The sequence below is a fragment of the Lissotriton vulgaris genome, unplaced genomic scaffold, assembly GCF_964263255.1.
Source record: "Lissotriton vulgaris unplaced genomic scaffold, aLisVul1.2 SCAFFOLD_867, whole genome shotgun sequence".
Lineage (NCBI taxonomy): Eukaryota > Metazoa > Chordata > Amphibia > Caudata > Salamandridae > Lissotriton > Lissotriton vulgaris.
The window spans coordinates 212,414-239,608 of record NW_028249106.1 but is presented as its reverse complement, the minus strand read 5'-3'; the positions used below and the strand labels follow the sequence as shown (position 1 = coordinate 239,608).

The 27,195-nt window shown below is 45.3% G+C and overlaps 1 protein-coding gene across 1 annotated transcript in view; it reads right to left on the bottom strand.

Moving 5' to 3' along the window:
• The window catches only part of PPP1R12A (protein phosphatase 1 regulatory subunit 12A), a gene marked incomplete at its 5' end in the record, with an annotated part of 839,509 nt that overhangs the window by 613,095 nt on the left and 199,219 nt on the right, over window positions 1-27,195 (bottom strand). The window contains one exon of the mRNA XM_086950257.1: window positions 16,179-16,394. Coding sequence (XP_086806383.1) covers window positions 16,179-16,394 — 216 coding nt within the window. The remainder of the gene's footprint in view (window positions 1-16,178; window positions 16,395-27,195) is intronic.

Below are 27,195 nucleotides of genomic sequence, written 5' to 3'. Positions count from 1 at the left end.
TCACTTTTTGCATGTGGAATGTTCTCTATAACAGTGTGTATTGTGCATTTGCTCTTGTGTAGCAGAGTTGAATACATTTTATATCAACCTAGCAAGGAGCACCTTGGAAATGGGCCGACAAAAGTAGTGCTCACCGAAAGCTAGAATTGCTTTGTCATTCAAAAGGATTTAGTATGATCCATGTAATACACAAAGCCTTTCTTAACATAATGCCCTTTGTGCAACAGTTGCTAGGGCAAACGAAGTGACAAATCAATAGTTTGATTGACTTGAAACAACCCAATGAACAAATAATGTTCTTTCTGATAGATACTCCAACTGCAGATTCTTCCCCTTAAGAATTCAAAAGCCACACTGTATCTGGAGAATAACTGCAAAGCTCCTGCATGCCGACAGATGGTGCCATGAAGCTCCTTGGTGACTCCCTTCTGCCCGGGAAGTTATGGAATGGAGCTGCTCATAAGTCAGTTTCATAATATTAGTCATTTCGGGCCCTCAGAGCGCTAATTAAGAACTGTAGGTGACATAGTGCCAAAACCTAACTATGATGTCTAGGAGTCCACTTCACAGAACAGGCAGTTGGAAGAGCAGTGAAGAATCTGCAGTTCCATTAGACTATACACTATGAATATTAAGTATAGATACTGTAGCAGTACCTCCCAAAGGTGGAGGGTCTGGGTAGTGGGCTCAGACAAGGTGGTCTTGCTGGACTGAGTGGATTAAAGGGCCTTTCCCTCCGACCTGGCTAACCAGAAAGCAGTAGCTGTGAACGTGCACATTGTTGCCCACGTCACTTACCTATCAGAAGATAATCAACAACTCTCCTAACCCACTATAGCGCCTCAATGAACACTGGCAGGCGAATTTGGGGAATCTAGTGGAGGACTGGCGTGATGCGCTGTCCTCCCTGCTGGATGTCTCCTTATTATCAAGGTTCAGGCTAATCCAACTAAAGATACTTCACAGATCATATATCTCATGTACCTCTCTGGTTAAGATGGGAAGGAGCGTTGACAGAGTGTAAAAGGATGTGCGGGGGTATTAGAACCTTTTATCTTACACTCTGGAACTGCCCGGTTATCAGGCTGTACTTGAATACCGTAATTGGAAGTGTGAGAGATGTCAGTGGTGGAGCCCTACCGTTTTCCCCCAAACTACGTGTATTCAATATATAGGAGGCCACTGAAATGACCCGTATGGATCAACGTTGGATCACCATGAGTTTTATAACTGCTAAACGAAACATTGCTCGGAGGTGGAGTGTGTTGGAATCACCAACCCTAGAGGAGTGGGAACGAGACATGGGCTAGTGCATGATTGAAGAAGGAAAATACTACTTATCAGTATGCATCTGTTCTTGGCATGTAGAGCTGCAGATTCGAACACTTTTGCAATAGATCGCCACCTGGTGTTGGGCTCGGATGATTGCAGGTTGTTTTCTTGGAAGAAGTCTTTGTAGTCACGAGATAGGGGACTCCTCCCTTGGACAATACTGCGCATGGTCATCTACTCCATCCTCAGGTTTGTTTTTCGCCTTGATGGGAAATGATGGAGTTAGGAGAAGTAAAGTGAAAGGATGTCCATGCGTGTGCATCTAAGTAAGATAAGTACTGGAACGGATACAAGTCCCGGGGAGGCGGGAGGGCGTGTACGAATCTGCAGCTCTACATACCAAGAACAGATGCATACTGGTAAGTAGCATTTTCTGTTCGAGGCATATGAGCTGCAGATCGGACACTTTTGCAACAATTGTACAGCAGTGTCTCCACTAGCGGTGGTCGCTTGTATTCGTTGCAGTATTCTGAAACAGTGTTCTAAGGACAGCTTGGCCTACTGCAGCTTGTTGCTTGGCTTGCACGTCAAAACAATAGTGTTTAGTGAAGGTGTGTATTGTAGAGCATGTTGCTGCCTTGCATATGACCTCTAGTGGTATATTTCCTAAGAAAGCCATAGAGGTTCCTAGTTTGCGAGTGGAGTGCGCTCTAGGAGGAACCGTTAGTGTACGTTTAGCTTTTTGATAGCATATTTGTATACACTTTACAATCCATCTGGCAATTCCTACCTTAGAGATGGGGTTGCCTTTGTGTGGGGGGAGAGAAAGATACAAATAGTTGTTTTGTGTTTCTGAAGGATTTAGTCCTGTCTGTGTAGTATAACATGGCTCTTCTAACATCTAAGGTGTGTAAAGCCCTTTCTGCAACAGAGTCCGGGTTTTGGAAAAACACAGGTAGCTCTACTGATTGGTTAAGGTGAAAATGAGTAATAACTTTTGGTAGGAATTTTGGATTAGGCCTAAGAACCACTTTGTTAGGATAGATTTGAAAAAATGGTTCTTGTACTGTGAATGCTTGTATTTCACTAACTCTTCTGAGAGAGGTGATGGCAACAAGGAAAGCAGTTTTCCATGTTAGGAATTGCAATTCACACTTGTGTAAAGGCTCGAAAGGGGGTACCGTAAGTCTTGTAAGGACCACGTTTAGGATCCATACTGAAGCAGGTGGTAACCTAGGTGGGATTATTCGTTTTAATCCTTCCATAAATGCTTTGATTGCAGGTACTCTGAAGAGAGATAGATGTTGTCTATTCTGTAAATAGGCTGCAATTGCTGCCAGATGCAGGCGTATGGAAGAATAAGCTAAATTGGACCTTTGTAGGTGTAGAAGGTAGCAAATAATATTTTGGATGGAAACATCAAGTGGATCAATGTGATTATTGTTACAATATATTGCAAATCTTTTCTACTTAGCGGCATAACATGCTCTGGTAGTGTGTCTTCTAGCTTCTTTAATTATGTTCATACAGTCTGGTGGTAGTTTTAAGTAACTTAAACTCTAAGACTTCAGAAGCCAGATCGCCAAATTCAGTTGGCTTGGTTCTGGGTGTCTTATTTCTCCATGGTTTAGTGTTAACAGGGAGGGTGTGAGCCGTAATTTTTGATGTGGAACCAGTGAGAGATCTAGTAGTGTGGTGAACCACGGCTGACGTGCCCATGTGGTAGCTACTAGTATTAGTTTGAGAGACTGTTGTCTGAGTTTGCGCACTACTAGTGGAATGAGTGGGAGAGGCGGAAAAGTGTACGCAAATCTGCCTGACCAGTTCATCCATATTGCATTCCCCTCCGACCGTGGGTGTGGAAATCTGGCGGCGAAAGTTGGGCATTTTGCATTTTTGTGGATGGCAAACAGATCTATCTGTGGATGCCCCCACATTTGGAAGAATGGTTGAAGAACTTGTGGATGTATCTCCCATTCGTGAATCTGTTGTGACTGTCGACTCAACGGATCTGCTATCTGATTGTGAATTCCTGGAAGGTGTTCTACTGTCAGGTGTATGTTTTGAGGAATGGCCCATCTCCAAATGTCTGTGCAAGCTGGGACAGTTGCAGAGTGTGTCCCCCCCCTGTTTTTGTATGTAATACATGGCTATCATATTGTCCGTCCGGATTAAGACAGCTTTGTTTTGTACTTGTACTACGTTTTGAGTGCTAGGAAAATTGCTAGTAGCTCTAGATGGTTGATATGGAACTGTTTTTGTTGGTTGTTCCATTGGCCTTGTGTGGTATAGTGTAAGAGATGGGCTCCCCATCCTGTGAGTGATACGTCTGTCGTGAGCACTATCTGTGGAACAGGTTCTAGGAACGGCTGTCCCTTTGTCAAGTTTTTGGTGTTCCACCATTGCATAGAGCGATATGTACGGCTGTCTACCAACACCAGGTCTGTGAGCTGACCTTGAGCCTGATTCCGCTGCTGTGCAAGACATTCTTGTAATGGGCACATTTGCAGTCTTGCATGTGGAACTATGAAAATGCAAGACGCCATCATGCCTATCAGTCTCATGAACACTCTGGCTTGGAGAGACTGCTGGTGTTGAAAAATGGAGACTAAGGTCTGAAAGCTTTGTATCCTGGCTGGAATGGGATACGCTAGAGCTGAAGATGGGTCGATGGTAGCTCCTAGATACTGGAAGATACTGATGAACGTGCGAAGGCTCTAGGTGCGACTTGGTGCAGTTTATTGTAAACCCTAAGTCGTGCAATGTCTAAATTGTTTGTTTTGTGTGTTGGACACACTGGTTGAACAATTTTGCTTTTATGAGCCAATCATCGAGGTAAGGGAAGACATGTATCTGTTGTCTTCTGAGATGTGCTGCTACTACTGCTAAGCACTTTGTGAACACTCGTGGTGCTGTTGTGACCCCGAATGGAAGGACTTTGAACTGATAGTGCTGTCCTTGTATGACAAACCTTAGATACTTCCTGTGAGCAGGATGTATAGGAACATTAAAGTAGGCGTTCTCTAGGTCTAGTGTTGAAAGAAAATCTCCCTGTTGTAGTAGTGGGAGCATTTGTTGTAGAGTGATCATGTGAAAATGATCTGATTGTATGTAATGGTTGAGCGGCCTGAGGTCGAGAATTGGTCTTAGTGTCCCGTCCTTCTTGAAAATTAGGAAGTACAGGGAGTAAACTCCTGTTCCCCGTTCCTCTAAAGGAACTACTTGAATAGCATCCTTTTGTAGAAGTGCAAGAACTTCCTGTTGAAGCAGAGTCATATGTTCTGTGGACATTGGACGCTGCCTGGGTGGTATGTTGCTGTGAGTTCTAGGCAGTAGCCATGTTGGGTAATCTGTCTTACCCACCTGCCTGTTGTGATGGAATTCCAGACAGGTAGGAACTGTGATAATCTGCCCCCCACAGGAGCGGAATGCTGTAGGGGAAGCAGAGGGAAGTCACTGTTTGGGAGTGGAAGAGGAGCGGTTGTTGTTATTACCTCTACCTCTTCCCTTGTTATTATTGCCTCTGTAGCCTCCTCTAAAGTAGCCTTTGTTAGAGGAGGTCTGTGTGTGCGCGTTTTAAAAGATGATGTTGTATCTGTGCCGATTTGCTTAGAGCCTCCTCTATAAAAGGAGCGGCGAAAAGAACTTCTAGTCTGTGTGGATTGTAATGCGCCCATAGACTTAACTGTGTCTGTGTCTTTTTTCATCTTTTCTAGTGTGTTGTCTACTTCCGGCCTGAACAATTGGTTTTGATTGAAGGGCTGGTTCAAGATGGTAGTCTGTACCTCTGTTTTAAAACCTGAAATTCGTAACCAAGCATGTCGTCGGAGTATAACACGAGTATTGACTGCTCTGGATGCTGTGTCAGCTACATCTAGTGCACATTTAATTGAGGCATTTGATATTAATTTGTCTTCTTGTATGAGCTCTTCTGCCTGATCTTTGTATTGATCTGGGAGGTGCTCCATTAGTTTTCCTAATTGGTCGTAGTGAGCCCTGTCATAACGTGAGAGTAGGGCTTGTGTATTTTCTATGCGCCATATGTGTGTTGCCTGCGCAGCAATCCGTTTCCCTGACGCATCAATAACTTTAGATTCTTTGTCAGGCGGGGCGTGTCACCTGAATTCTGGGAATTGGCTCTTTTCCGTGCATTAGACACTACTAAAGAGTCTAGTGGCAGATGTCCCTTAATATAGACTGGATCAGATGGTGCTGGTCTATACTTCTTTTCTATTCTTGGATTGAATACACTACATCGTACCGGGTCTTTAAATATTTCTGGAGCATGTTTAATGACTCCTTTGATCATGGGTAGTATTTGCGTAGACCTTTGTGACTGCTCAAATGTATCCAGTAAAAAATCCTCATCAATGGCATCAGAGTGCATTGAGACCCCGTGGTAAAGGGCAGCTCTATTTAATAGATGATTAAACCCAATACTATCTTCTGGAGGGGAAGGTTTTGTTGGGTAGTACTGAGGAACAGGAATGTCGGGCACATTGTGTGGTGGGAAACCATATATATCGTCATCTTTAGGATATTCTGGATTGACATCTTCATCTAAAGGGTATGCATGTGGCTCTGGTAGGTCATTGCCCCCACCTAGATCATACTCTTCGTCAGTGTGGTGTGATGATGCAGGAGATTGAACAGGAGAAACTGTAGGTTCAATGTAAGGAGGGATAGGAGAGGAAGAAGGTGAAGGAGAGGAAGGGTGCATTGGAGAAGTTGCACAATCCTTCTTTTTGTCAGGAACCACAGGTAGAAGTGGTGTGTCTGCTGGTCTCTTCTTGTAAGGAATTGCTTCCACATGTCCAGTTTTTGGATTGATATGGACTTTTCTTTGTTTAGGATCTGGTCTAAACAGTTTCTTCCTCCTCTACTATCTTCTTCGGCATCGATTTTTTTCGGTGCTGATAGGGGTTGTTTTGTGTTTTTTGCTGTTGGAGGCGTTATCGAGTCCTGTGGCAAATTTTTCGGTGCCGAAGGTGGTTTCGGCTTGGTAGGCTTGTTAGAGGGTTTAGGTGTCTCTGTATCAGGCCTTGGAGTCTTTGGTACCAAGGTTGGAGATTTTGGAGTGGAGACAGGTCTCGTTGGCCCTGCTGCGCCGGACTCTGGCTTTCCATCTTTATTTTTGGAACCAGAAGGTTTTGGAGTCGAAGCTTTTGTATCCAGTACGGTCTTCGGCTTCTGCACGATGCATCTTTTGGTTTGGGTGCCGAAGGATCTTTGTCTTTGGGCACCGAAGGGCGTTTTGGCTTCGGTGTCGAAGAGTCCTTCGTTGTCGAAGGATGTATGTGCTTCGGTGCCAATGGAGGAGGTGGAATTGGCACATGTGGTTTCGGCGGTGCTGAGGCACCGGAAGGCGTAGTCTTTTTCCTCGGAGCCGAGCCCGAAGGGGATATTTCGGTCTCGACTGGGCCCCATGGGCGGAGTGCTGAACCTTGCCTTCAGCTTGGGTAGTGTAAGTTGTGGAGATGTTTACGAGTGGATCCTCGTCCTCAGATACATCCTCTTCGACGATCTCCTCCTCGAAGATGGCCTCCGGTGCTGGCGCTGATCTCCTCATCTCGTGTCGATGTGCCCTCCGATCCCGAATGGTCTTCTTCGATCGGAAGGATGCACAAGCTGTGCAGGTCGACTTGTTGTGTTCCGGCGATAGACAGAGGTTGCAGACCTCGTGATGGTCGTATGAGGGAATTTTGCTCAACATACCGGGCATCTCTTGAATGGAGTTCTGTCCAGGAGGCGTAGGCCGTACGGCGCCGATAGGCGAAACGGCCCGCGTCGACGCACCGGAATGTAGCTGGTGATGTCGGAAAGTCTATTCGATGTCGAAAATGTTTGTATAAAGTTTCACGCTTTGAAGTTGCTGAAAAAGTCTTTTCTAGCGGAGCGGAAAACTCATCCGAACGCAGTGGCCGAGAAAAACAATCGGAGGATGGAGTCGATGACCATGCGCAGTATTGTCCAAGGGAGGAGTCACCTATCTCGTGACTACAAAAACTTCTTCCAAGAATCATCCGAGCCCAACACCAGGTGGCGATCTATTGCAAAAGTGTACGATCTGCAGCTCATATGCCTTGAATAAGGCAGTCCATAAAAGCAGGGGGTGCCCTCAGAAATGGGACCGGTTGTGGGGAAAATGGAACGCCCACAAGGGAAATATTTGTGTTTCCCCCCTCCATCCTGGGGAAAAGATTCTCATGGACAATACATCTCACAGACGTAACCGATGTAGAACAGTGAAGGGTGAGGGGTCTGATTATGATGAACTGGGAATGAGACGTGCAGCTGATTTATCTGATTTAAGCTGTATTGATTTTTTGATGCTTGCTGTATCATAGTACATTTCAATAAAAAGACCTACAAAAAAAATAAGTATGAAGAGCTCATTCTGGTACCGAATCAGGTTGAGGAAAGAACACCGGCAACTCAACTGATTTGTTGACATGAAAAGCAGCAACCACTTTGGGAAGGAACTTGGGTTGGTGCGAAGAACTAACCTGTCTCTATGAAGTTAAAAGAAGGGGTCTTCTAAGATTAAAGCTAATAGCTCATCAGCTCTCCTTAATGAAGTGATTGCAATAAAGAAGGCAACTTTCCATGAAAGAAACAGTAGAGGACATTTGTGTAATGGCTCAAAAGGTGGACCCCTGAGCCATGTAAACGGAATGTTCAGATTCCAAACTGGTGCTGGAGGTATCCTGCGTGGTATTATTCTCTTAAGGCCCTCCATAAGGGCTTTAATTACAGGAACCTTGAACAAAGATTCCATGTTTTACAAATATGCAGCTATTGCCGATAGATGCAAACGAATGGAAATGTAGGCTAAACTAGCACGCTGTGAATTCAGAAGGTAACAAATGATATATTGAGTAAAAGCATTTAGAAGATCAATATTGTTAGTACAATACGTAACAGATCGTTTCCATTTAGATGCGTAGCATGGTCAGGTACTAAGCTTTCTTGCTTCTTTAAGAATGGTCATGCATTCTGGTAGCAAGTTAAGATATCCAAACTCTATAACTTCAGGAGTCAAATTACTAGATTGAGTTCCTTGAGATTTGGAGGTCTGAGTTCTCCATGGTTTGGCGTTAGAAGATTGGAATTGAGATGTAGCTTTTGATGTGGAATGACTACAAGTTCTAAAAGTGCTGTGAACCTCTAATGACGAGCCCAAGTGGGAACTACTAGAATCAGTATGAGTGATGTTTGCCTGAGCTTCCGAACCAGAAATGGAAGTGGAGGGAGAGGCAGAAAAGCGTAGGCAAATATCCCTGAGCAATTCATCCATAGGGATTGCATTTGCTAGAGGGTGTGGGAACCTGGGGGCGAAGTTTGGGCATTTTGAGTTGTCCACTGTGGCAAACAGATCTATTTGTGGGAATCCCCACTCTTGAAAATATGGAAGGAGAACTTGGGGAGGAAGTCCCCACTCCTGCTGTTTCTTTCGTGATGCCTCAGTGGTACTTGAACCTTGTTCAAACCTATTTGATGTGCGCTCCTTTCGAGCAACTTCACAATTGCCGTCTTTTTCTTCTGACTCTTAAGACTGCATTCCTGGTTGCCATCACCTCTGCCAGGAGTGTTAGTGAGCTCCAGGCGCTATCTTCTAAACCTTCTTTCCTCTCTGTCCATCTGGACAAAGTTGTCTTGAGAACTCGTCCTTCTTTCCGGCCCAAGGTGGTTACAGCCTTTCATATAGGTTGTTCGACTCAATAGAGTGGGACTATATCTTTGGGGTGATGCTGCGGATGGGCTTCCCCCCCTTTTCCTATCCTGGATCCAGCTTCTATATGGTTACCGGTCGCCAAGGTGCTTATTAATGGCAAAGTATCCCCGGCTTTTCCAGTCTCAAGAGGCACCCGACAGGGGTGTCCTCTGTCACCCTTACTTTTTGCACTGGCAGTTGAACAACTGGCGGCCAAGTTGCGGCAGCGCCACCAGGACAGGGTGCTGCGATGCAATATGAGGCAGATACTAATTTCTTTATATTCTGACTATATTACGCTGTATGTCCAGGATCCGCTACACAATCTCAATCCACTCCTCAGGGAGTTTATTGTGTTCGGGAAACTGTCTGGTGTTCAAATTAATTGGGGCAAGTCTTGTGTTTTCCCATTAACTACTGCAACGTCTCGTTTTCCATTGGACTATCCTTTGGAATGGTGCGAGGATGAGCTGAGGTACTAGGGTATTCGAATCACGAAGGATAGGTATGAGCTTATGCGATTGAATTATGGTACGGCAATGATGCGTATAACGGAGAGTGTGTCTCGTTGGATCACACTCCGACTCTCCATGGCAGAGCGGGCATCCCTCATCAAAATGGTGATACTGCCACAATTGCTTTATCTATTTCTGAACATTCCTTTTTATCCAGGGTCATATTTCTTTAAGACGCTTCGATCTGAATTACTACGCTTGGTATGGGGGGGGGGGGGGGGGGGGGGGGTGATGGGGGGGGGACGGAACAACCGAGGTTCAAGTGGAATGTCCTCATCTGGCCCTACTCTAAAGGGGAGTTTGCGGTCCCCAACTTTGAATTGTATTATTACAGTGCGCAGGCCCATTATGCTTACTTTTGGGTACACCAACCCTGTTATATGCCACAAGCGACTGCAGAACATTGGCTGGCACATCCAATTCCTATAGAAGGAGCACTGTATGACACACCTGCCGTGAGGGAGAAGACACAGACCAAGATCACTTGTTCTATTGTGGCCTGGGCCTATATAGGTCGGTCACTGAGCACCCCGCTGTTATACTCGCTGCTCTTCCCACTGGCATACCAACCCACTATGCCCCTACTCCAAGAGGCTGTATTTCATAAGTTTCAAGAGCGCACGCATGTTAAGACTTGCGGGGATCTGTTTCATGACGGTCAATTTTGGAAATTGGAGCATATGTTCCATGACTTGCCCCAAACGCCACTTGATGTTTTCCTATATATCCACCTTAGGCAGGGAATCAGAGCGCTCATTCCGGACTTTCTGACTGAGCCTGAAGTCCTTGCACCACTACAACTAATCCTTCAGAACACCTCGGCCAAGCACCTTGTCTCGTCGATATATCACACGGTGCACACCCAGAAAGCAGAGCCACAGGCATTAGCTAGGGCGCGCTGGGACTCGGAACTGGGCTTCGTATTGTCGGATGACCAATGGTAATTTTGCTTGTTACAAACGGAGCAAGTTTTGGCCTGTAGCAGGCTTCGCATTATCCACTATAAATTTTTACATAGATTATACTACACCCCCGCTCAATTGTTTAGTTATAAGCTTAGGGACACAGTTAAATGCGACAGATGTGGTTCGGTGGGGGGAGATTTCCTACACTTAGCCTGGGAATGCCCCGTGATGATACACGAATACTGGAAGCTGGTTTTTGAAACTCTAGAATTAATGGTGAACATATACATTGAGCCCACACCACTTCTGGCACTGCTGGGCTACGTTAAGCCGCTACGGGTGGCGCACCGTAAATATGTGGCACTCGCACTGCTAATGGCCAAAAGACAGGTGGCGTGCAGATGGGTTAGGGGAAGGGCACCAAAGTTTAAGGTATGGATCAATGATCTCGTACATTGCCAGGAGCAACTCACTACATACGCAGAATTATTAACTAGCACCTCCAGACCCAGGGACATCTGGGCAACCCTGACATGTTACCAGTTGAAGCACCCACGAGAGGAACCTGTACTACATGCACCATAGCTGTTAACCGAACATATCACGCGCTTCCAAATACCCTCTTATAAGATGAGAAATTGATGAGCTGACATGGCTGTAACTTTACCCTGGGCTGTGTGGCGTGCCGAGCTCTGTGAGGCGTTCGGCATGCGGAGGCTTGGAAGCATTTTATGGTCTTCTTGTAACATGCTGTTGGATATGCCTGGTCTATACTCACATGCTTTTAACACATGCAGTGATGTGCTTATATACTTTGAAGAATGGGATGCATCTTACTGTGGATTTTATTTTATAACATTGATGTAAACGTGTGCCTTCACTACCTTTGACAGAATATATACCAGTACTGTTTATAATCACTATGTGAAGCTGTAATTGGGGAGTGGTGAACATGTGTAAACTCTGTGTTGTTAAGCCATCTGTTCTGCACTAAAAAAACTAATAAACAGAAGTTTAAAAAAAAAAAAGGTCCTGGCGGGGTTGCAGAACTTCAGTGCTGCCTACCTTGTAGACATGGCAGTCTTCAGCTCCAGCTGGGAGGACCATTTGCACCATTTTCAGGAGGTGTTTAAGGTTATTCAGATCGCGGGCCTCTCACTATGAAGGACAGTAAGTGCCAGATAGGGCAAGGGTCTGTGGTGTACTTGGTACACCAGGTAGTGAGCAGCAAGGTGCAGCCCTTACAGCCAAAAATTTATACCATTTTGGCTTGGGCGCCTTTTTAGGTCTCACCGGATATTAATCAAGGGATACGCCACCATTGTTGCCCCCTAAAGAGAGCTGACTTGCAAGAAGCAGCCCCATCAGGTAGTCTGAACAAAGGCGGACCAGACCACTTTTGACACCCATGTGCACGGTGCCCGTGTTACTAACTCCTGACTTTTCTAAAGAATTTGTGGTGTAGACTGATGCCTTAGAGCTTGGTGTGGGAGCTGTGCTTTCACAGCTAAACAAAGAGGGTCTAGTTCAACCTGTAGCCTTTATTTGTAGGAGGTTACATTCCAGGGAACAGAGGTGGAGCGCAACAGAAAGAGAAGCTTTTGCTGTTGTCTGAGCGCTGAAGAAGCTAAGACCCTACTTGTTTGGGACTCACGTCCAGGTTCAGACAGACCACAGGTCCCTGAGATGAATGATTCAGACGAGGGGTGAGAATCATAAGCTGTTGAGGAGGTCCATCTCCCTTCAGGGAATGGACTTTACGGTGGAACACAACCCTGGAACAGAACACTCCAACACTGATGGTCTTTCCCATGTTCTTCCGCATAGTGAAGACAACTCCCAAAAGGCTGGATAGCTGTCCTCACTTCCAGCTTGTTGCGGGGTGAGGGGGAGGGAGGAGAATTGAATCAGGCATCTTTTGGCATGGTTTACCCTGTCTTTTTGCCTCAGACCTCCTGTTTGTTACTGTGTGCTGCATTTCATGTTTGCTGATGTTAGGACTCTGGGCACTTTACCACTGCTGACCAGTGCTAAAGTATCTCTATGGTTATTGATTTCTCTAGCATTGGCATATTTGGTTACAAGCAAGTCCCCAGTACACCATGTGTGCCAAGGGCCTGTAAATCAAATGCTACTAGTGGGCCTGCACCACTGATTGGGCCACCCAGACAAGTAGCCTTGCCAACATATCTCAGACCTGCCAATGCAGCATCTGTGTGTTTAGTTTTAAACTGATGCAAACAACAAGAGAGTCAGGGTATAAAACTTCACTCTTTTACCCCTAATATTAATGATAATAAACAACAGAAGAGTGAAAGAAATATAAATATATATAACACCTCAAGCGGAAAATCCTATGAGGGGAAACGTGAAACCTGGTGAAGAAAACACAAAAGGTAATAGTTTTAAACTGCCATTTGGACCTGGCAAGTACACCTGCTTGCTGTGCCCAAACTTTCCCTTTTATGACAAGTAAGGCATCACTAAGGTAAGCCCTAGGTATACCAATGGGCAGCCTACAGCATATTTAAAAAGTAGGACATGAACAGTTGTGTTTTACACATTCTGGTGGTGAAATACTGCTAATTTCGGTTTTCCCTACAACAAGACCTACCTCTCCCATAGGATAGCATTGAACCTGCCTTGTAACATCTTACAAGTGTATCTGCCAAGTGGGAGCTGACTGAAAATTGCAGTTTGATGTTTCTGGACCCTCAGTTTAAAAGTACATCTTTTAGTGAAGCTGGTTTTTAAAGTGCATGTCTGAAAATACAATTTTTAGAAAATAGGCATTCTTACTTTAACCATTCCGTGACTGTCGGTCTCTGAATACAGTCTGGGTCAGAATGACAGTTGGGCTGTTTCTGCATTCACTCTAGATCGTCAACATAGGGAGCTGAGTTGTGCCCTGCATATCCTGATGGCCCATCACCAGGCTGATAGACCTTCCAGAGTGCTAGGGGGAGTTGAAACTAACACCTCAATAACGCTGTGCCTGGACTCAAATAGAGGAGTCTCCACTCCCTGTAGTGTATCTTGGTCCAGGGCATGGAAAGGTAGGGTTTTGTGCACTACAAAGACTTTCCTTTGAAGTTTGCCTACTTCAAAGCCTGAAATAGGTATATGTACTGGACCTGTGCCACCATATACTCAGAACGTATCTGGGTTAAGGTCATTCTGCCAAAAACAAAAGTGGGATTGCTGTCAGGTGAGACTGACACTATGCTGTTTGGCTGTCCTGTGTTGACCTGCTGCTTGTTGCCTCTGGCCTGGGAGTGAAAGGACTGGACTTTGCTTTCTACATCCTGCTTCTAAGGATCTTCAAGGGCTTAATTATAGCTTGCCGCCTGTTAAGTTGGCTCAGGGCCAACGAAGATTAGTGGATATGGGTTTACTCATAGCGAAGCGCAGAATAGTAATGCGATAGGTTCGGGCCCGGCACCCACTGTTGCTGGGTGGTCTAAGGACATATTATACTGCAACACACAGTCGAACTGTACAGTGAACTAATTGCCCCCCCCCCCCCGCCCCCCCCCAGAGTCTAATGCGTCAGGGTGAAGGGAACATGCCGGAGGCGCTAGTCTATTTCATAGATGCCCCAGTGGGACCCAGCTGGGGAGAAGGCATACAGTAATTTTGGTAAGACTTAGCACTGCATGTAAGTTTCACTTTACCTTTTGTAATCAAGGAGCCTGTGGTGACCCTCGCTTGGATACGCACCATCTGTGATGCTCCTTGTGCAGATTCTTGTAATATGTGCTATCCTAAACTCTGTAAACGTGTATCAAGTTATATGATAAGTCACCATTGATGTCCATTATGGTTTGGTTTTGTTTTTCTTTGTTTTCTGTCTTATGTTTCTGGCTTGTTTTCCACAACATCATCTATAAATAAAGCAATGCATTGTTTTTTTAAACGCCAGCGGTGCTTGATGAAACTGAATGGATCTCTGAACTGGAGGAGGCGTTGGAACAGGTTCCAATTGGGCAGATGTCACGGGAGGACCACCACCTATAATTTGACTGTGAACCCCTGATGCTACCTGGGGCCTAAAGAAGCTCCAGAAGGGGGGCCTGGTTTCACACCAAAATTTGCAGGTTGGCGCCTCTCTAAAGGCTGCGATCTGCTGCAGTGTTGACGAAGGCCCAGGGAACTCTGGGCACGAGGGATTAGCGGAGGTGGAATGGGTGCGAGGATTATTTTGATGCCTTTGCTCCTTTTTAGAACAAGAGTGGTAGGAAGGGGTCGTCTTTTTATTTTTGCGTATGGATTTTGATTAACCAGGGACTTAAAGGGGGAAGTGGACCATCCGGGTGAGCGGCCTTTTGATCAACACCAAGAGCGGGACTTGTGCTTCCACCTAGACCTCTTCTTGCGTTTGCCGATGTACAGCATTGCCTCCCAGACCCAGATCACCTCCAGGTTAATAAGAACACACTAAGCCGTAACTGGAGCCCAGGAATCACAAATACTTCTTGAGGGACGATGATGGACATCAGCTTACTGCAGTCATGGCATGGTTTGATGCCTGCAGGTTTTAGAGGGGACATGGCCTCCAAGCACACTTCAGAAACTTTCAGGGGTTGTTGGAACACTGACAAAAGTAAGGAGAGAAGCTCCAGATCCTTGTCTAAAAGCATGGAAAGAAAGGAATAGACGTCAGCACGGAAGAGGTGTTTTATATGCGAATCTGCTTTGCCATCTGCTGGCACTGCTGTGAAGTTTTTTTGGAACAAGTCTGGAAAAATCTGTTTTTAGAGGGACACATCAGAACAAGCATTGTTAAACAGCTGTCAGCTTGCACAATAATCTTGAAGAAAAATTAAAGGAATGGATTAAATCACTCTTAGAAGTCGGTATGGCACTATATTGACTGTCTTAAACTAGTGTCCACAAATAGTTTCTGTTAAAACTTGGAGGTGTGATAAGGGTTGTTGACGGGAAGAAGAGAAAACTCTTCTTTATCGCAGTGAGTAAAAATTAAATAGAGCTAGAGGCTATGCCCAGTTTAAAGGCCACTTTCATTGCACACTTACAACTGAGGCTAAACAAATAAGGAATGATATCAAAACATGTGAAGCACTTCTTTGTCTTAATCACCTAAAGATTAGACCTAAGAGATGAGAGAGAATTTAGAATCATATGCATGTTTTGAATTCCAAAATGAAAGGAAAAAAAGGGTGCCTAGAAGCATAAGAAGTGCTGCCACTTGTTCAATTTTAGATCCCATTTACGGATGAAACAACATACAAATCAGTCTCAACGTGTTACAGAGCTGTATTAGAGTTGTGTACGCATTATTCATTAATGATAGCGCTCGAAAAAGCGTAAACAGTGGGGTAAATCTGGGAGTGAATACTTTAAAAATAAGGAAAAAAATAGAAATTCTGATGGAGAGCAAATTTTAAAGAGACTTGCTTATGTGGGGATGCCGGGAATTTCTACACACTCTAAGAACCTGAAAAATGTGAGTGCGCTATGTACATCTCTAAAGCAAAAGCCATATCCAAAACAACAATGGGCTCTAGGTGAATACAACTCCCTGAAAGAGAAAAAAGTGGTCTCTTTGAGATATATGATGATTTGTCCATAAGCAACATTGTTTTGGCAGACATACCGAATCATTCGGACAAAAAACTCCAGCACACAAATTCATGGGAGGCTTCCAACTATATAGAGCTGATAAAAACTCATTTAAGCTTGATTCAAATAAATAGGTGATGGTGAATATCAATATATATTTAGTGAAACAAATGTAAAATAAGAAAGTACCTTTTCTTTGTTGTCTATAGTGGAGGATAGCCTTGGGCTGGATGCAGAACGCATAACACCTGCTGAGTCCTTTTCTTTGTGAGCTTCTTTTACTGACGTTATCTCAGCCAACGCTCCATAACTACCAGTCTTTCGAAGACCTAACCTCCAAGATGCAGGAGATTCATCTTTTCTTTCTTCATCCCTAGGCGAAACCTTACTGGCTGGAATCGGGATCTGCAAAAAGGAAAAAAGATACAGTTCAAGAAATGTACTATAAAGCTATCCAAACTGTTTTAGAGGGTGGTTTTATGGATGGTTTATAAGTATAAGAAGAATTGCATAAACACCTATTACGACATTGAAATTTCTGAGGTTAGAAATATTTAATGAATTTAGAAGAAAAAAAAAATCACACAGTGACCGAGAAATGCAAAATATTAATAAGCCACACCCAACTGAAAACCATGCATGATAGTCTCAGTGTGTTAACTGAACTGGTTACTCAGCAACCTAAAACAGATCTTTCAAGATATTAAGCTCTCACCATAGACTCTCCTCCCTTACTGGGGACAAGAACAATGCCAGTTTTGCGCAAGCCCTGCCTCCATGATGTAGGGTGCACGGACTCCACCACAGGCATGAGATGAGCAATGCCATCATACTAAATCCAATTAAGACACAAAGGAGTTAAACATTTAAAGAAAATCAGCAAAATACACGTGCTATAATTCAGCCTTATAAGTGCACATATATCTACCCTTTACAGTACATAATTATTTTTCACACAAGTAAGAAGATATCTAACCTATTATATAGTTCATCAATTGAATTTTGTTTACATTTAAAAACAGACGAATATGTCGATGCGTTGTAAGGATCATGTAGCACATTTTAAATAGAACTATTTTTTATTATGCATATAGTCAACATGCCTATTTGATTTGTATATTTTAAAAAAGAAATTTAGGTTAAAATTCAGTCACTATAAATTATACGGAATTGGAAACTACTCCAAAATATTTAAAACAAATAAAATTAATAAAACGCAGAATAGTGCTACAAGGCACAAGCTTCCAAAGATACATTTTGATGCGGTGTCCTTAATTTAGTTACCCGTATTCATGCTATACAGTTCAGCCATGGAACGCTCTGTTGTGGGACCATAACTAAGAACTTGGATAAGAGATTCAGCCTGGCTGGAAGCCTTCTGTTTGGCTCTTGGGATAAGAGAAGATCATCTGCGTACCACTGGCATAGTTAGTCAAGAGCAAATAGAACAATTCTAGACTTCTGTTGTTTCATCTTGATGACTGCCGTGGGGAGTAGAAGAATGTAATAAAGAGAATAAAGGATTGCTCGTCACTAGTTAGGAGAAAAGGCACTCCCCTTGAATTTATGGATGGTCTGAGAACCTGGAGATACCACCACCCCCCCAAACCTGCCACCCGCTCCCCCCGGTCTTGTCATTTTCCACTTCATATAGTAGCCAGCAAGGTAAAGTGCAGAGATTGTTAGACCGCAAAGAAGTCTTGAAAGCCTTTGCTGTTCAAAAACCATTTGTGTCTTAACTGTAGATGATCTGAATGCCAAGCAAATGGATAGCTTTACTTGGGCAACTCAGAAACTAGCAAACCGCACCAGATCTTGCATGGCTCCTGCAAGAGAAATATGGAGGAAATTCCTTGCCTGCTTGTTAATGCCATACATGCCTTTGTTCATGACATTCCACTGACATTTTTCCTGCGGGTAGGAGAATACCCAAGCTGAGGAGCACCCAGATCTGCGATCCATGAAAACTGCAATGTTGTGCTATTATTGTTCTGGCTCAGAATGAAAATTGGTGTAATGGGTTACAAGAATTACTTGAAAGCTAGACACACTGTTTTTAAGATCCAGCATTTATGAGGTGATGTGTGCGATTGTTCCTTTGTGTAGTAAATTGCTTGAGCTGTTAGTTTAGAGAGTCACTGAAGACTCTGCTACAAGTGGCAGCCATGGGAATTGAGTCGTGTAGGATATACTGCACTGCTAGGTAAAGTGTAAAGGCAACGGGTCAGAAGGACATCTTGTCACACCAACTTTCTGTACGATACTACCATAGATACTCCATACATTTGTGAAAAGGTTGTTTGTGAAGTTTGACCTTTGAGACTAAGATGATGTACAACATCATAGATGACAGGAGAAAATGTTTGATGTCCAGATAAAAGATTGCCTAAAGGTGATGGCAATTTAGGTACATAAGATAATCTTTGCTATAAAGGACACACTTGTGTCCAGGATTTCTTCCTATTAATGCATCAATTGCACTGGACTGATTCTGGAATGTCGAGTTTTTTCCACAGTCTGAGCATCCTCTATTTGCTGGTTTTTAATCACTTTTCGATGCAAGTTGACTTTAATGGGCCTTACATTTAAGTATGACTTGATAAGGATGCCTTGCTAAAAATGGAAAGCTATCATCATTGTCAGGTATTTTATAAAAGGCATGCAAGGTTAATTGCAGGCCATATTGCAGGACTCTATACTAGGAGATTTTAAATATTCTGTTTTCTTTTGGTGAATAGTGAAAATATGCTACCCTACACTCCCAGTCCAATGTAACTAGTGGTAACGTTTGAGGATGATAATGCTGTTCCTTTTACTATTAGGTGCATAAAGCTGCTGGTATGCCACAAAACCAGAGTTTTATCCTCAAACAGTAACTACTATGATCAGTTCAGTGTTCATGGGGGTTAATAGTAGGTTTCCATTTTTGCTACAGTTTCCTTCTCGCTGAAGTGTAGTCATCAAAGGTCATGCTTTCTTGAAAATGTAGTTTTAAAGAAATGAGCTAAGACTTTGACAAAGTTCTCACGAATATTTCAAGGCATTAGTTATGAACAGATACACTATTAATCTCTGCCCATGCTTAAAGATTGGTTGGTTGGAAGTGACCTTCCCTTTAACATTTCTTCAGCGTTCTCTTGGCGATAAAATCACAGGAGATCAGTCAATTACTCCAGTAAGTCCTAAACAACACATTCACAGAGGCAGAAAAGACCTAGTGAGCTTGATGCACACAGATAGAATTCCTGTTATTTGCCACGAACAATACATACGAAACAAGACTTAAATCTGACTCAATGACATGAACCATTACAGCTTCGAAGTGCAACTTTCACTGAATGCCAAGTCACTTAGATTAGATCTGGGCACCAATCTCACCACCAGGGAACAAGCTGCCAAATAAACCTAAACCACCTGGTTCCAGTCCTCTCTTCTAAAGAAAATAACTTCAACTTCAAAACCGCTGGAGAGTATTGTGTAGTATCAGGTACAAAATAATCAGACTAACAAATCACAGTTCTCTTCGGGTGTAGAGAGAGACAGGCTTCAGTCCCAAGGATAAAATGGGCATATCCTTCTTAATGTCTACATTTGTTTAACACCATACCATACCAGTATGGAGGAGATTCAAAGTCTATAACCTCTAGAACTGTGTCCTACTCAATTTTTTCCAAAAACACTCTTTGGGTACTTTATTTGCAGTGCTCTGCCTGAACCCCGGGTTTTTACCAGTCTAAAACTGTTCATCCGCTCCAGAAATGGCAGGGCCACTGGGAAATATCTGAAATGAACAGATTCTTTTCCATTCTCAGTCCCATGTATGCTATTTGGGAAACGAGACGCAACGCTGAAATATTGTAAGCAGTGAATACAACCACCATTGTGCTCAGTCTGAATACAAATCAGATGTCCATAAACAAATTGCTCCTATAGAACAAAATGGCCTTAGATTACCTCATGGCATCAAAGGGGGGCGTTTGTGAGCCTTAGTTTATAGGTCTCCAACACATATGGGAAATTTCGTACAGAAGATTTTCAAAGAAGTGGCCACTAGCAGTGTACAAGTTTACCTTTCTGGGCCAATTTAATTTTAATGCTTAACTATGTACAAGTGTGGGTATGTCTCAAGATATTGATGCTCTGTCTTACATTAATCAGGGATGTGGAATTCCTAAAGCCCAACGCCCAGGACATATTGTTTGGTGTCAAGGGCAACACGTTTTCATGGGTATTTTGTCCTTGGGACACGTAGGTCCAACCCCCTTCAGCATAAACCCTCTGGCTGCCATTTTGCCTGTACCACATTATGGACCAGGGAAAGGCACTTTCTGTGCTTAAGATAATATTTTTGCCCATGTTAATGCTGTTTAAACTTGTATTTATGGTTCATTAATTAAGAGCCTTTATTATTAGGGTGAGCGCTCCAAGTAAATGTTGTATGCTCAGACTCCACTACTGACAGTGGTTCCAGTACAAGAATGTGTACACACGTTTTCAAAGTTTAGCAATATGAAGCTATGCACAATGCACCCAGAATGCTCTCTGACTTGATGCAAATATTAGTAGAATTTTGAAAGCAAGATTAACGATTCTCTGCTTTCAAAATAAAATGTTTATAAAAAAATGAAAGCAGGAAAAAAAACAATTTGCTAAACTACTGTAAAATTTCAGGTGCCATTTCTTTGCAGCATCATTTAGTAACGTGTTGATTCATGCTAGCATTACCCAAAAATATTCATAATGGAAAATCAGTGTAACTAGTCTCAATAACATTATGGGAAACAAAAATAAACAAGCATTAGCGAATCCAGTAGGTCTGAAACTGCTGATCAGATTTTTAGTTTTGTCAATGTGTGAATTGATTTGGCATGGTATTTGTAAAACCCTATTGGTGTGGTAGCTGCCGGGCCCTCACCATTATAACAAGCACTGGCAAAAGTATAAATTGTTTTTGGTCTCAAAACGCACACACTGCCACGGTAGTTACTGGCACTGAACAAAACTACTTGTGTGCCGATATGCTCCTTGTGAAAGTGCAGAATGCTGTTACACGCAGTGAAGCCAGCAGATACAGAGAGAGACAGAATTTTAATAAACGCAAAAGGTAATAGTTAACGCCAGACCAAATTAGGGGCCCAATTATTATAAGAAAGTTTCAAAAGTGCACCCATAGTAAATGTCCTTGCATTAAGTGCAGCTATACGGCTTTCGTGAATTCCCAAGAATTTACAGACGTAGGACAAGAAATAGTAGTCCTAGAAAATACTTGTGGTCTGGATTTTAGCATGAGCAAATATTTATGTGTAGATTTGCTCATACAAAAATCTGAGTGTTTGCAAGTTCCCTTTCCCTCCAACTACTTCTTTTCTAACTCTCGAAGAAGGTTTACGTCTGCCATTTTCAGGAGTAAATTTCCAACATTTCTCAGTATGGAAAAAGATTAGAGAAGAGTTGTTGACAACCCTTAACAGATTCAAGTTAGTAGGTTTGCACAGGCTCAAAAAGGGCATTCCAACCCTGGAACTATTGCTTACCACTACCTTTAGCCCAAGAATGTAGATCTGCAGAAACATGGCTAATAAGGTGACTGCAAGCATTCAAACACTAATATGGTATGAGCCCTGGCAACATCAGAGATGCTATATCAGAGCTCTTATATGAGAACGCTGCCATAATTTGTCGCCGCACTACATGGCATCAAAGGGACAAGTGGATTTTGTTACAGGACAGGTAGATTTATGAAGCAAGCTGCCTCATGGACAAGTACATATTCTATTAAGTTCAACACCCATGAATTTGGTCTAAAAATTCAGAAGAACCTCTCTTGACCTGATTTCACCAACCTACCTGATTTACTACCTCACGGACTGGCCCGTTTTTTTGCTCCCTCTCCTTGTCTCTTTTCAGCCTAGGGACCTTGTGGATAAGCCTCAGATTTATATTTCATGCCCTTAGTATAATGTAAATGAGACTAATTTAGCAAATTATCTTACTAAAGACTCACCGGCACTTAAGGGGAATTTAGATCAAAATGCAAATGGGATCAATAATTGGTTGCCTAATGCAAATGACTAATGCCCCAGCTTAATCTAATGCATCAGCTAGATTATGTCCTTAGCTCCCTGGTTTAATAGTACACTGGCAGCCAAAAAACTAAATGTAAACACTTAGAACTATTAGTGGGCGATGACAAATTATGATGCTACAGATACAGAGATTTGTATGGCAGCTCTTACGCTCAATCATGCAGCCATTCCAAAGGCACAAGCAAATATTACAGCACAAATCACTACACTATCTACCAGCTCTAAAGAAATGTTCAAAATTGTTTAATGTTTCATGATTCCCAAAGCTTGCATTAGGGGCAATTCACCCTCTAAGGAGCTACGTGAAAGTCTTTCTACTTACTTCTATGAAATCTGGTTTTTAATGAGTTATTTAATCATCAGTGTCTTCAACAAGCCATAGTATCTAGGATCTGGAAACCGGACACCGATACAACGTCTAGCAAACTGTGGCATATGCATATCGGCCTTGGATTGGCTGAAGGTTTTTCAAACAGACGTTTCTCTCCCACCTTCATGTCTTCACCAAAGGGCTTGAAACAAGGAGTTCCACAGGGCATTGTTTAATGTATATATGGCTGCTCTAGGAGAGCTTGTTCAGACTTTTGGTCCAAAAGGAGTGTCATACACTGATGATACGCACCTTATGGTTTCCTTTTCGAGGTAAACAGTGGACTGCGGAATAGATTTCATTCTTGCATGATTAATGTTGCAAAGTGGATAAATAGCAGCTGTCTGAAACATAATTCAGCCAAATTTGATGTATTACTCTTTCGCTGCTCCCCTTCGGTTTGGTCCACAGCCTGGTGGCCATCCACAGTAGGCATTCCTCCTGCTCTGGCTAAGGAGGTCCAGAATCTGGGGGTCAAACGTGATTATGAATGACCTTTTGTGCGTTAAGAGAAAGCAGTGACAGGTGTCTGATTTGCCCTTTTAAAAAGTTAATAAAATATATAATTCTAAAACTAGTTCCAGAATTTATGAGGAAAACTCTGGTTCATTCTAATATCTCCACGCTGGACTATGCCAACATACTCTACTTGCGTCTACTAAAATATCTCCTGCATCGGCTACAGACGGTAAAAGATTCTTCAACTAGGCTCCGTTTAGGAATTCCTTGGCTGAGCCATTAAAAAACATTCACTAGCTCGCTTTTCATCTGCGCGTTCATTTTAAATGTCTGCTTTTCACTTTCAGAGCAGTTCACAACAGAGGACCTTGTTATCTGAAAGTCAGATTACAAATGTATCATCCTACTATAACAGTTTAAAACGCAAACATGTTTGAACTGACAGTCAAGCATTTGCCGGGCTTGTCGCACAAGTTAGTACTTGTGTAACGATATATCTGTAAGAGACATTAGTTAGTGATAGATTCCTTACCTTAGAATATCCCCAGGCGTCAGACTGGATCCGGAAATTTTTGCGTAGCAATACCCCTGCGCGCTGGTAGGCGTCGTCTGCGGCTCCGCGTCCGTTGTCGGCGTCGTGAGCGCCGGGATGACGTCATCGGAGTATATAGACGGCGCCCATGCGCGCTGACGTCAGTTCTGATAACACAGCTTTTCCGCGCCAGATACGCAGAGCCATGATAGAACTAACACTGGTGCCATGAAACTAGGGCCCTGAAAGGGGATGACCCTAACCCTAAATATCGGTTCGCAGAACGGGGAGGATGGGAGGGCGGTAAGGAATCTATCACTAACTAATGTCTCTTACAGATATATCGTTACACAAGTAGTAACTTGTGCATCTGAAAGAGACACGTTAGTGATAGATTCCTTACCTTAGAATAGATACCCCAGCAATACCAACCCCGGTGGTGGGTCTGCGAACCAATATCACACCAGAAAGTCCTGGAGGACGGAACGGCCAAAGAAGCCATCCCTCCGGACTTGACTGTCCAGGCAGTAGTGTCTTGCGAACGTGTGCAGCGAGGCCCACGTGGCTGCCTGACAGATGTCCTGCAGGGGGACACCGCGGCCTAGGGCAGTTGTCATTGCCGTGGCCCGAGTGGAGTGAGCCCGCAATCCAGCCGGGGGCTCCTTCCTCGCCATGGAGTAGCATGCTTGGATGCACAAGATGATCCACCTGGAGATGGTCCTCTTGTGTACAGCCTTTCCCTTCTTCGCGCCCACGTAACCAACGAAGAGTTGGTCATCCACCCGGAATTGGCGAGTGCGGTCTAGGTAGTAGGAGAGCGCACGTTTTGGATCCAGACGGTGGAGCCTCTCCTCCTCTTTCGAGGGGTGCGGAGGCGGAAAGAAGGTGGGCAAGGTGATGGACTGCCCGATGTGGAAGGCCGTGACAACCTTGGGCAGAAAGGAAGGACGTGTACGTAACACCACCTTATCAGGATGAACAGACAGGAAAGGTGGAGAAGAAGAAAGAGCCTGGAGCTCACTCACCCTCCTGGCAGAGGTGATGGCAACCAGGAAGGCCGTCTTTAGAGTAAGGAGACGAAGAGGGCAGTTATGAAGTGGCTCAAAGGGAGCACACATCAGATAGGTGAGAACCAGATTCAAGTCCCACTGGGGCATCACGAAGGGGACAGGAGGGAACATGTGTGTGATGCCCTTCAGAAATCTACTCACAATAGGGGACTTGAATAAAGAAGGTTGATCTGGTAGCCTCAAGAAGGCTGATAGAGCAGAAAGGTACCCTTTAAGAGTGCCCAGAGCAGAGCCCTGCTGGGCAAGGGAAAGAAGAAAGAGCAGCACTTCCGAAAGGGGTGCAGAGAGAGGATCCACAGCCTTTGCTGTGCACCATGCCACAAATCTGTTCCACCGGCAGGCGTATACCGACTTTGTGGAGGGACGCCTGGCTGCCAGAATGATATCACAGACTTCGGGAGGCAAGTCAAATGGCCTCAACTGCCGCCGCTCAATCTCCAAGCTTGTAGGTGGAGACTGGACAGGTTCGGGTGCAGGACCGTCCCCTGCTGCTGCGACAGAAGGTCCTCCCGAAGAGGCAGACGAATCGGGGGATCGACTGACATGCTGAGTAGCTCGGGATACCAGTACCTTCGTGCCCAGTCCGGAGCCACAAGGACGACCTGGGCCCGGTCGCGCCTGATCTTCTTCAGCACTCTGGGCAGAAGTGGTATAGGCGGAAAGGCGTACAATAGACCGCAGCTCCACTCGCGACGAAAAGCGTCTCCGAGCGAGTGCCGCCTTGGAAACTCCAACGCGCAGAACTGCTGACATTGCGCGTTCTCTTCTGTGGCGAATAGATCTAACCAAGGCTCTCCCCACTGTCGAAAGAGACCTTGCGCCACATCCGAGTTCAGACGCCATTCGTGATCCATCATGCACCGGCGGCTGAGTTCGTCCGCCCTGGCATTCAGAGAGCCTGCCAGCTGTTGAACCACCAGGGTCACGCCCTGACGTTCCAGCCACTGCCAGAGGCGCAGAGCCTCCTGGCAAAGGGTCCACGACCCCACACCGCCCTGTTTGTTGCAGTACCACATGGCGGTGGTGTTGTCGGTGAACACTTGCACTACGCTCCCTCGGACAGAGGGGAGGAATGCCTTCAGTGCTAGACGAATCGCCCGCAGCTCCAGAAGGTTGATATGGAGCCGGGACTCCGCCGGAGACCAGAGGCCTCTGATCTCCGCCTCTCCCATGTGGCCTCCCCAGCCTTGGAGGGACGCGTCCGTCACAACTACGTGCTCCGGCTGGGGTAGGGAGAGGGGTCTGCCACTGACCCAGTCGCGGTCCGTGAGCCACCACTGCAGTTGCTTCGCAGTGCCCTCCGAGATCAGGACATGATCGGACAGGTTGCCCTGATGCTGGGCCCACTGAAACTTCAGGTCCCACTGCAGAGCCCGCATCCGCCACCTGGCGTGACGCACCAGAAGGATGCAGGAGGCCATCAGTCCCAGAAGCCGCAGCGTCAACCTGACCGAGACCCGGGATAACGGCCGGAAGACAGGAATCAGAGCCTGAATATCCCGGACCCGCTGCTCGGGTGGGTAAACCCGAAACTGCGCCGAGTCGAGAACCGCTCCGATGAAGAGGAGCTTCTGAGAGGGACACAGGTGTGACTTCGGCACATTGATGGAGAACCCCAGCAAGTGCAGGAGGTCGGCCGTAGTCTGGAGGTGGCTGACGACTGTCTGGGGCGAGCCCGCCTTCAACAACCAGTCGTCGAGGTAGGGGAAGACTGACACCCCTTGCCTGCGCAGATGGGCTGCGACCACCGCCATCACCTTCGTGAACACCCGTGGGGCGCTGGTAAGGCCGAAGGGGAGCACGGTAAACTGAAAGTGCTCGTGGCCTACCGTGAACCGCAGGTAACGCCGGTGGGCCGGCAGGACGGGGATGTGGAAATAGGCGTCCTGCAAGTCCAACGCTACCATCCAGTCTCCTGGGTCCAGGGCAGCCAGGACCTGAGCCAAAGTGAGCATCTTGAACTTCTCCGTACGGAGGAAGCCGTTGACGTTCCGCAGATCCAAGATAGGGCGTAGGCCCCCTTTGCCCTTCTTGGGTACCAGAAAGTAGTGGGAGTAACAGCCACGTCCTACTTCTGGCCCAGGAACGCGCTCGATGGCCCTCTTGGCCAAGAGGGCCGAAACTTCCTCTTGCAGAAGTCGCAAGTGATCCCCCGACACACGGTGGCATTGAGGTGGCATGGATGGAGGGGAAGACTCGAAGGGGAGGGAGAAACCCCTTCGGACAATTTGCAGCACCCACCTGTCCGAAGTGACTGTATGCCAGTGGGAGAGGTGATGGCGAACCCTGCCTCCCACAGGCGTCACATGGGCCTGAAAACTCGGACTAGGAAGGTTTTGAGGCAGGGGCTGCTGAGGGAGGTGTGGACTGGGCTCGCCGCTGTCCCCGACCACCGCCACGGCGGTTCCCACGTCCGCCACCGCGTTGCTGTACATTCTGCGGCGCGTGGCTGACGGTACGTGGTGGGGCGCCCCTTCCGTGGCCACGAAAGGAGCGAAAGGCACCCGATTGCTGGCGTGGGGCCGTAAGGCCCAAGGACTTGGCCGTGGCCCTGGAGTCCTTGAAACGCTCCAGCGCATGGTCCGCCTTGTCGCCGAAGAGGCGACGGCCATCAAACGGCATGTCCAGGAGGGTGGCCTGGACATCGGCCGAGAAGTTGGCGGACCTCAACCAGGCGTGGCGTCGAACC